General features: G+C 28.9%; 1 protein-coding gene across 1 annotated transcript; it reads left to right on the top strand.

The window, feature by feature from the left end:
• The first annotated feature begins 4,548 nt into the window (after positions 1 to 4,548).
• Positions 4,549 to 6,388, top strand: LOC149056429 (uncharacterized). Its single transcript, XM_089227396.1, has 3 exons — positions 4,549 to 4,708; positions 4,885 to 5,032; positions 5,105 to 6,388. The coding sequence occupies exons 1-3, from the start codon at positions 4,549 to 4,551 to the stop codon at positions 5,670 to 5,672; spliced, it is 876 nt and encodes a 291-aa protein (XP_089083522.1). The 3' UTR covers positions 5,673 to 6,388.
• Positions 6,389 to 12,011: the final 5,623 nt, after the last annotated feature.

Below are 12,011 nucleotides of genomic sequence, written 5' to 3'. Positions count from 1 at the left end.
AACCCCAGCGGAGTGATAACAGTTAACAAAACCAAGATCACGGATAACAAACAATTTAGTGCCTATCGCGGTCCGCGAACTATAACTTGCTTAGATCATATACGTATTATACATATATTATATATACATATGATCTAAGGTAACTTGTAAGATTCTGGTGCCAAGGTGGATTGGTCACACAGATTTACAATATCCCATGTCTCCTTGATTTGTGCAAAAACATCACGGACCAAGCCCGTGAAAATATGCGTTTTAATCAGTTTATTTCTATGCTTCTATGACTCGACCGTCAACTATAGATTACCCATATTATTATAATACGCACATACGGAATAGATGAAATTATTAAACTGTTTCATCTATTCGGAATTCTGTATTTCTCAGTAATCAATAATCATCCGAGGGGCCAGTGTATGGGCGAAATTCATGAGCCTAAATTAAAATATCCATGATCGTAATTCGTTACTTGTATAATCACAAGTGTATTATATCTAACTCGTAAACACGAAATTAAAATTGTATGCGAAAATTGCGAATCGCGATTGCGGTTGTACACTTGTACCCATATTATGTTCTTAGTTTCCGGACGTGAAATAATGAAATAATGATTTGATATCATTGCCCACAATGTATTCATTAGAATACCCATAAACCTATTACTTTTTGACTTTTGTCTAATACTCTAATACCGCATTACGTATTAGTATTTAGTATTACTGAAAGCTATAAGCTATAACAGCAACACTACCTACTCACTTCAATAGAGGCAAATATTGTACGATTTGTACTTAAGTCTACCCGCTGACCATTGTAATATAATTCTTTTGATACACGTTGTTTTTAGTTAATACAATTTATAAAATCTTTGTTAAATTTTTTTTCAGTATCCTGTTGCAGATCACTCGCTTATTATAATCAATTAATCTTAAAATTCAAAATCGAGAAGTAACTTAGTAACTGGTTCTCTGGTTCTCTAGGACCAAATTCGTTGCGCCGCCGCCGTGGCTTACAAAGGAGTAGTCGATCAGATATATAGAGGGGTGCTTAGTATTTGTTCAAATAAGAAACCTTTGTTTTTATTTAAGTAATTTATTTCTATAAAAGTAGAGTTTGAAAACAATTAAAAATCGAAATCAACATTAAAACCTTAAAAATTCAAAACAGGTTTTCATATATAGTTTAAATCAAAATCAAAAAGGTTGTCAAGTGGTTACCGCTCTGCAGTACAGTTACAGTTGCCGTCGAGTTCGTTATAGTAATGGATGTGTTGTTATAACTTATATTTGAATTCAATGCTAAACCATTGCATACAAAAAAAAAAATTATGAGTGGAGACAGAGGTTAAAGTGGGAAAAAATTCCAGAGGGGACTAATGTTTCCAAAAAGTTTTAAGCGTTCCATATATAATTTTATGTATAATGTCTAATGTATAAAATCCTAATTTGTTAAAGGGGACGCTTTTTAACCGCCGTCAGAGGTAAGGGGACTGAGTCCTCCTGCGTCCCCCCCCACTTTAACCCCTGAGTGGAGACTTGTACATATACTTGTTTAAGTAATTATTAATTAGAAAAAAAAATCAAAATCAAAAATATCTCATGACGTCATAACTATAGTCTATTAGTGGAATTATAACTTTCGATAGAACCATTTTTGGAGAATCCTCTATTTCAGGGGTTTGAGAACCTGAGGTTAATCTGCGGCTCTTAAAATCCATCATTATATCAAGAATCGTAGCATATAAATATTATTTTAAAAAATGCAAAATAGTATTTCGAAAATACTATGAGTAAAAATAAAATAAAAAGGTTGTTTGGTTCCCGGACCGAACAACTTGAGCGGCTCTTTGGATATCATGATGGTTTAGTAACTTTTTAAAAAGAATGGTTCTTTCCTACGATGAGGTTCCCGACCCTTGGTCTATTTAATATTTGGCACTGCGGTTACACGGAAAATAGCTCAGGCCGCTCAGGGGTATCATATCTCGCGGAATAATATAATATTAAAATCATTTTCATATGGTGTAAGTAATATTGTCTGGGGATTTTTTTTTTTCAGTTTTTCTGTAGTCGTTTGTCGGGGGATTTTTTGTCCCGGAGATTTTTATTCCGATTACCGTTGCATCTACAATCGTTGTGCGCAGCGAAGTTCGTACCTAGTAATGATTGTTCTAAACTTCTAAATCCTCGAAATGTTCTCGGACTAGACACGACAACTTAGCCATTCAACATAAGTTATTTTCTTCTTTAGTTTTTACTTTTTTAGTAATATTTAATTATTCTTTAGCCTTCCGGGAAGGCCCTTTCCCGTGCAACATTACGAATAGCGGTAAAAAAGACCGCTGTAGAAAAGTCCTAAATCTAAAAAGTCCGGTATATATTAAATATGTATTTATATATAACAGTATTAAAAAAATAGTTGATTTAGCTATCATAAAAAAAATAAGATATTAAAAAAAATTGCGTATTTAACTATCATCAAAAAAAAATATATATATATATATATATATTAAAAAAAATTACTGTAGGTAACTATAATATAATGTATATGTATATAACAATATTAAAAAAAGCGGGTAAGTGGATGTCGCTTTGCTGTACATTAGGTGGTGGGGTGGACCTCTGACTAGGGTAGGTTTGATTTGAATGCAATGATATGTATCATTGTATACGAAAAACGATTCTGAACGGAGATTATTTGTCAGTCTAGGATATATTATAGATTATTAAAAATGTTCAAATCTTTGATTTAAAAAGAAAATTTTATATAAATTTCTAGCTTAAAATAATTTGCGAATTTTCGTGAGTTTTACGTATGTTGTGAAAATTAAAATTTGAATGCATGTAAAAAAAAATTGTGCTTATATATTTCTTTTATTTTTCAACTGCTATTGTAAAAATATGATAGAAGCCTTGTATTAAATTTTCAAATCTTAGAATTAAAAAGAAAAACTTTTATGAATTTCTATCTAAGATAATTTGAACATTGCCGTAATTTTTACGTGTTAAGTCAATATTTGAACTTCAAATGCCAATAAAAAAAAATTGTGCCAATGTATTTTTATAATTTTTTATTCACTATAAGAATAACTTATGAGAAACTTTGTATTCAATTTTCAAGTATTTTGATAGAACCAAAAAAATTTTTCAGAAAAATTGAAAATTTCAGTTGTCTATAAATATCTCAAAAAAAGTCAAAATTGAATCATATAAAGAAAATGCCAATCTAAATAACTGATAAAATTTTCACGTATTTATGACTTATACTTTTTGAATAATTACAAATATTTAAAATCGTTTGAGGATAAATCGTTATCGTTACGCTTTTTCGTAAAAATTTAAAATTCAAACGCACTTAAAATTTTTCCTATTATGATGTTTCGAGTTTTCTCTATAGCTACTTGAAGGAAAACTTAGGAAAAATTAAACTGTATATAGATAACACTAACATAAACATTTGGTGAAAATTTCAAGTATTTAAAGTGATCAGTTTTTGAATTACAACCATATAAAAAAATCGATTTGGTCGAAAACTGATTTTGCGTAAAAATTCCCGTTTTTCTCGATTTTTTTGAAAACTGTTAGCTTAGGAAAATATTTACTTTTGACCTCTATAATGCACTAAGGATCTTCACTTTTACATCGGAAACCACCTCCAAAGTTTGAAATTGAAGCATTATTTCGACTATAGTTATGCTGTACACAGACACACAAAAAAAAAAACACACATCATTGTAAATACAATACATTCATCACTTCGTTCAGAATCTAAAAATAAATAGCTTATTTAACTAAGATCAAAAAAATATGGTAAGTATCTATAATATTATAATATATATGTATATACAATTTGATTATTCCCTACGTGGTTGTGCTCAATTTGAAGCACAGGGTTCGTTAACTCACACGATGAAGATAGTGTTCCCGGGCAATTATTCTTAGTTTTGTTACTGCATTTCCACCGTTTTGTTTTTATATTTTATTAAAGTATGTTGAAGGGTTTATGAGTAACCACCCACAATTATTTTGGTACTCTTTTCGTTGACTTTTACTTTACTTGAAATTTTTTTCGAGAGCAATTTACTAATCAACCTCAACAAAATATCGAACTAAACGGGAATTACCCGTTTCCGCCAAAATTTGAAATGACCGATTCCGCCATCGCCCGTTTCTGCCAATTTAAAAGAGGTTCGATTCCCGTTTCCGCCAATCTACCTGCTATGGTATAATAATTATTATTCATAGTTCATAAATTTTAAGTGTTTTGGTTCATCGTGTGGATCGTAAAAATGTTTTAATTAATTTCAATTCACTAAAACTACGTACACATGATGCGGTAGTACATAAGGAAATGTTAAATACAAATGAGCGATAAAGGTACGTTTTCCCTGCAGCGTCAGACGCATTGTTGCTAGATACATGCATTTTATTTGTGACTGTTTTCCTACATGCGTTTAACGCAGCGCGTCGGTAAATGTCGCAGTGCGTCCGGACGCACTACTATGTAGTCTGGACTAGTACTTCGTTGGAACGTCTTGCGTCAACACACAAAATGTCCAAAAAATTTGTATTTTCCTCAACTGAGGATGAAATTTTAATTGAATTTGTACAACAAAACCGGGAAATTTTTGATAGTGCTCACCCTAAGCACAAAGATTTGCATCACAAAGAAACTATCTGGAAAACTATTTCAGAAAAAGTCGGTAGAACAGGTATATACAAAAATATAATAGTACTAATAACTAGTAATAACTAATTTAATTAATTAAATATGTATTAACTGGATCACTAAATGGATATTATTTATTGTAATTATTTAGCTTTATTATAAAAATATTTTTAGGCTTTTAAATTATGAAAGTTAAAAATGTAAGGTTTTTTTTTATAGAGGAAGACTGCAAAAAAAGGTGGAGGAATATCAGGGATACGTATATGAAACAGAAAAAAAAATTGTCAACTGGGTCAGCTACATCTGAAAAAGTCAATAGAACACTGTCACATTTATCATTTATGGATTCTGTGGAATACGAAAGAAAGTAATGAAAATATTTAAATTGTATTTAATAAATAAAGTTTAACATACTGAAATTAAAATTTAAAAATTGTAGGACTACATCAAACGTGGAAAAGCAACTTACTGATAATTCTTTTTCCGCAACTGAAGACGGAGGTGATGGTGAAACTCTATTGGACATAGAAAATGACGAAGACACGTCATTAGAATCCGCAAAAATATCTACAGATTTACCATCATCATACGGAAAAAAACGGATAAGATCCAAAGAAGATAAAATTAGCCAAATTTTAGCAAAAAGATCGAAAGAGAGGGATGCTATATTGTTTAAAATCCAAGCACAAAATGAAATTTTAGTCTCCGGTATCAGTAATCAGCAAGAGGATAGTGTGGATCTGTTTTTCAAAAGTATTTCCACGACTGTAACAAAGCTACCACGACATGCAATAAATGAAGCAAAAATGCAAATTTTAAGTTTGGTTAACCAATTAGAGGACAAATATTGCAACATTCAAGAACTGCCTCATGTAAATCAATCTCAATATTATGATTATAATTTTCCACTACAACAGAGGTTCATGGGGCCAAGTTCTTCCCCAACTACTTCATCATCATCGCACGGATTTATGCAATATAATTACGAAGAAGATAATACAAATTAATTGTTACTTACATTTTTAAAATATTTTTTCATCATTTTGAAGCTAACCTTTTTATTTTTATTTTAGATATACAATGTATTAGAAAAGTATGCTATTTGCCATCGTATATTTGACATTATACAAATACAAATACACATACACGGTGGGTGGTAGACGAGACAATGCCCCCGACTTACCCCCGTTCATAAATTACATTCAGACATTTGCCGTTAACGTCGTCCCTCCGTTTTGTTGATTGGACATCTGTTAGCGTCCAGCAGCCTGCATGGCCCTCTCGTCCTCCTCTTTCTGGCCGAGGATACCTTCTGTCATGCTGATGAATGCGGACCTCACAAGAATGAAGGATTCCTTCAAAATTTTGACTTTTTTTTAGTTATTTATCTAGACCACTGAAATTTTCGATTTTTTTGAAGTGTCGGTAAAAAAATACTGGATGACCAAAAGAATTTGAAAATTGAATACAAGGTTCCTTATGAGTTGTTCTTATTGTAGCTAAAAAAAAATTAAAAATCGTTGGTCACAATTTTTTTTATAAGCGTTTATAGTTCAAATTTTTACGAAATCTGTCGAAAACGCGAAAATTTGCAAGTAATTTTGAAGTTGAAAAATCATAAAATTTTTTGTGTTTTTAACTAAGGATTAAAAATACTTAAATACATCACTAAGTTTTCCATTAGTTTTCCTTCAAGTAGCTATAGAGAAAACTCAAAGCATCAATATAGGAAAAATTTTAAGTGCGTTTGAATTTTAAATTTTTACGAAATAGCGTAACGATAGCGATTTATCCTCAAACGATTTTAAATATTTGTTATAATTCAAAAAGCATAAGTCGTAGATATACTTGAAATTTTTACCAGTTATTTAGATTGGGATTTTCTTTACATGATTTAATTTTCAAAATATTTTGACTTTTTTTGAGATATTTATAGACAACTGAAATTTTCAATTTTTCTGAACAATTTTTTTGAAGTGTCAATAAAATTTTTTTGGCCCAATCAAAATACTTGAAAATTTAATACAAAGTTTCCCATATAAGTTATTCTTATAGTAATTAAAAAAATATAAGAATACATAGGCACAATTTTTTTTTAATTAGCATTTGAAGTTAAAATTTTGACTAAATAAACTTAAAACTTATTAGTCACTCTTTTTCCCTAATCCCTTGGTCAGACTTTATGACTTACGTATACTTATACTTATGTATAATTTATTATACCTATAGCTATTTATAACTTAATTTTACTATTATTCTACTGTTTTCTTTTCTTTTTTTTATACTTATTATATTGATTGTTAATACTCTAAAGTACTGTAATTGTTGAGCTAGATTTATAATAAAAAGTAAAAAAGAAAAAGAAATATCACATCCAATAATGAAAAATATATGTACAATTTTAGCAAATTTAGGCATGTCTTCTATATTTAATATTATATTCATATTTTTGTTAGTATATCGTGTACCCTTTATAGGGATGAGGTTCTCGAGAATGTTGAAGAGATTTTCTATTTTTGACTACAGTCTACAATAATTAGGTACAATTTATATTATGTTTATATGATTTTATATGTATTTCGTTAAATTTACTTTTAAACGGTTATAACAAAAATTTGAACCATGTATTTTAATGGAATATATTTTTAATTCTTGTAAATATAACATACGAAAATCTTGAATTAAATATGGTTTAAACTTTTTTACTTGCACATACACAATTGTTTTTGTACAATAAAAAACTAGAATAAAAGTTGAAAATTTAAAATATTTATTAAAAGGTAGTACAAAAAGAGTAAAATAAAATATCTATATCCTATATAAGTAGATTTCGGTTAAAATAATTATTGAAGATTGAAACTGCTAAATTATGTAGATTCACTGGATCAAAATATGTAATAATAGGTATTACTGTAGTAATTTACTATACATATAATTACCTAACTATAGGCTTACGTAAGTACCAAGTATACTATATTTAAGAAGAGACATAAGAAAATGCTGCAAATTTATAGAGTTTGCAATTTCAGTCACAATTTATTAAGTTAACTACATATAGACATATTTTACTAAGGTATACGTATACCTATCTACATAATAATACATTTTTGGCACTTTTGCCAAAGCACGAGGCTTCTATTTAAGCTATTTATAAGTAGGTAATTAATAAATATCGTGGAATTGTGCCATGAAGGTATATTAATTATTCAACTTTTCTGTATCAATTAAAAAAAAACCAAAAAACCTGAAAATTAGAATAAATAAATGACCTATATTTTATCCCAACTACCTATTTCTTAAATTATAGGAACAACTTTCGCGAAGGTACCAATTTTATTGTACCTACTATAGAAGTAGAAGATAACAGCCATGTTTTATAAATCGTTCTGTGATAAAAGTTTATAGATTCGTATACAATATCATGCATTTTTATTTTCTGTTACTTATAGGCACTTATAAACAGGTTACGAAACTACCCATTAAAACTATACAACAGAAATGATGCCCAAAGATTCTCGTACATAAACAGCTGATGGCCTGTGTGAGAATAGCAGCTAGCGTTCCTGCGGCCAAAAACAATTTTATTTATTATTAATGTTATCTTCAAACATTTACCCGCGAATTTTCATTATTGGATAATGGATATTTGGCATGACAAATTATATATTATTTGTCATGATGTTTGGGATTTAGAATAAAGATTACAATACAATATTCAATAATTTGCTTTAGTAGTGTTGCACCAATATCCATTTTTCATCGTTTTACTTTTTAGTAGTTTATTTTGTACACTTTACAACTATTTTTCTTTATTCCAATATGGTTTCCAACAAGTGGTGTGTTCCTGGGTGTTTAGTAGTAAAAGTGCTGCATCTAAATTTGGTGTTCCTAAAAACATGATAAATGTTTGGGAAAATATTATTGGGTGTCCTTTAAACAGGAATTCAAGAGTTTGTGCAGACCACTTTAAACCTAGTGATATTACATCAACATGGGAGTCTGGTAATGGTAGTAGCCAAATCTCGGTATGTTCTATTGAAATCATATATGATAACCTAATACAATTAGAATTAATGTGAAATTACATTTTGAAAATCAAAAATTAAATTAAATTAATAGAGCCAAAAAGAAACTTTCAAAACTTGTATCCAGTTAGGTTAATAAATGTTTAAAAATGTGTTAATAAATGTTTTATATTATCATTTATACGTGCTATATTTATATATTTTAATTGTTTATTTATGTAAAACATCAAAAAAAATCTTAAAATATTGTGTTGTTTACTGGGAAAGTTAAAACTAAAATACATCAATACATGGCAAAATCAAAAAGTATCATGGAAAATTATAAATAAAGCTAAATAGTACCGCATGGAGCGCTAGGTATCATTCTCGCTGGTATCCGAGATTTGAAAATTTAATACAAGATTCCTTACAAGTTTTTCAATCTTTATCACAAATAAAAATTCCACCGGAAATTCAAATTAAATTTTTATGAGCATTTGAAATTTAAATTTTTACAACATTGGATTTTCACTTTTAGCGATTTCCTTATTTTGGTGTAACTCTAAAACAAATTACCGCAGATACTTGAAATTTTGACTGAATGTTTATATAGGCGTTTTATATATTTGATAAAATTTAAAAGTTTTGAGCTGTTTACTGACATTTTAATTTTTCAACTTTTTTAGTTTTTTTTCTATAAATATCGATAAAAATTTATTTGTTCGGTAGAAAAGTTTGAAAATTTGATACAAGGCTCCTAACATATTTTTACAATAGAAGTTGAAAAATAAAAGAAATGCGTAGTCACAATTTTTTTTTTACAAGCATTCAAAGTTTGAATTTTGACAACATATGTAAAAATCACGAAAATTCGCAAATTATTTCAAACTAGAAATTCATAAAAATTTTTCTTTTTAAATCTAAGATTTGAAAATTTTTAATAATCTATAATATATCCTAGACGGATAAACCGTCTTCGCTCAGAATCGTTTTTTGTATACAATGATATAATATCATTGGGTTCAAATTTAATTCCATCCATTACAGTAACCCACTTGTAACCTACTGTACAGCAGAGCGACATACACGACTTACCCGCCTTTTTAATAAATGTAATTATTTTGAAAATGTGATGGTAATAGTACTATAAGTTATAATCACGGGATTCGGGGTGCTAGCAATTAACCCTTAGCACCCCTGCGATTTGCGCCTATGCTGATTACAGGCGGTCAATAAAATTTCCCAACTTAGGAAAATATCTTATAGTCCAATTAAATGCTCAAGGTAATTAGTGCTATATGTTAAAAATATAAAAAATGTATTCAATTTACTTTTTTTTTTTAAATTTAAAATTTAAAATTTTTCAACATAAGATGAAAACAAATCTTATTATCTCATTTATTATCTATGGAAATATTGCGAATTTATAACTTTACTGTCGACACCATGGTCTTATATACAGGTCAGGCAGCTTGGTCGGGAACTGCGTTCTCTTAATGATTATGTAAAATTGTCAAAAGGACTTGCAGTGCTATCTAGTGGAGTTTTTTGAAACCGTGAACTGTCATTGTAACATTACAGATTGCAGCACCGTGCTTAATATCAAATAATACCCAATATCCTAAAATATATACGAATGTATGTAGTCATTTTGATGAATATTAATATATATAATTATAATATATAATTATTATAACACCATTGACCATTGTAATTTGTAGTTGTTAATGGTGATATTACAATACATAATTAATTGTATTGTCTGTTATGTTTTTAATTTGTACACTCACCTTATCCAATACAAACTATTAATTAATATTAAACATCATGCCAAAAAAACAATGTATTAAGATCAATTCTTATCAGACAATACCGCAGAAGGATTAAGAGTCACTTTAAACTCAACTATTGAAATTATAAAATACTTGATCGAAGAGTTTAACTTTAGTTATATACTAACAGGAAAAATTACACAAGATAATTTAGAAGTATAAAATATTTTAGTCTGTACAAATTATGTGTTTATTACAAGTATAATTTTTTTTATAGAAATTTTTTGGGGCTATTCGACTTGCTGCAGGTGCAAATGATCACCCAGGGACTCCAACATTTTTGCAACTGTATAAACTTTTATCTGTGTACAATTTGTTAAAACCCCCAAAATTTGGAAATTGTACTATTGATCAGCAAAATGAAGTTTCGCCTTTAATTACCATCAGTGACATAAAACATATTTTTGGGAGTACAAATAATGATTTCTCAGCACTTGATAATTTAAAAAAAAAAATCAATGGTCTTGTTGACGATGGTAACTGGGAGTTTTCTGATATTTTTGAGCATGACTATAATCTCTCGCCAGTCAAAGAATGCTTGATTTACTATTTGGTTGGATATCTAAGCAAACAAATATTAAAAAGCACAAAATGTACTATTTGTATTGGGGCATTTAAAAACCCACATTTTTTTTCAAATTTCCCTGAAGCTGAATTAATAAATTTAAAATCTAAAGGCAGATTGGTGCACCCAAACTATAACTTTTATAAGTTCATCACAAATATTGAAACATACTTTTCCAACAATATAAATGACCCTGATGTGTATAGCAATACGGTTGAAGATATTTTAGCCAATGAAGATTTGAATTTTCCGTGTTCCATACACAGGGATGAAATTATTGCTTATTCAATCCGGTATTACTTAAATATGCGCATGAGGCAATTCTCATGGCAAGTAAATCAAGAAAAATTAAAAGAAAATTCAAAAAGAAAAAAAATTTCCAAATTTTGTAAAACTTGAGTTATTATTTTATTTCATCTAATTATGTATAAAATATAAAATAATAATGTGATTATATTATGTATCTTTTATTTATTTAAGTATGATATATTAGTTGTGGAATTAAAACCTATATGTATACGTTTTGTATACTAATATTATTAGAATTAAATATAAATACTAAAGTAAATGTTGTCAGTGACTCAGTGTTGAATATAATAATTAATATTATAATAATATAATCAAAGTACCTATTATAAATTAAGAATAATAAGTTGAATTTAAAAAAGATTTTAAGGGGCCCAGTTTTTCAAATTTTCAGCAATTCACAACCCCCTCCCACAGATACCCTATATTGAATTTGGTTGATTCTACGGAACAGGATCATTATTCCCGTAGAGCGTATTTTTGTCTTTTGTGTACAAAATTACATTGGCACTTGGCGCCATAAGAGGACGTCTCACCCGCATATGTTGTCTCCGTCTTACACGCGTAGGACATATCAAATTGTACGCTCAGCAGAACACGTATAGCTCCGTTAGTTTAAAAATTGGAGTGAATTTACCT

The sequence above is a fragment of the Diuraphis noxia genome, unplaced genomic scaffold (assembly GCF_037042655.1).
Source record: "Diuraphis noxia isolate RWA-SAM2 unplaced genomic scaffold, SU_Dnox_SAM2 contig0004, whole genome shotgun sequence".
Lineage (NCBI taxonomy): Eukaryota > Metazoa > Arthropoda > Insecta > Hemiptera > Aphididae > Diuraphis > Diuraphis noxia.
The sequence above is the reverse complement of the archived record's forward strand: the minus strand, read 5'-3'. Positions and strand labels throughout refer to the sequence as shown.

Coding starts and splice junctions, on each gene's coding strand:
- LOC149056429 (XM_089227396.1), top strand. CDS start 4,549: ATGTCCAAAAAATTTGTATTTTCCTCAACTGAGGATGAAATTTTAATT. Junction 4,709..4,884: donor AGAAAAAGTCGGTAGAACAG/GTATATACAAAA, acceptor TTTTTTTTATAG/AGGAAGACTGCAAAAAAAGG. Junction 5,033..5,104: donor TCTGTGGAATACGAAAGAAA/GTAATGAAAATA, acceptor TAAAAATTGTAG/GACTACATCAAACGTGGAAA.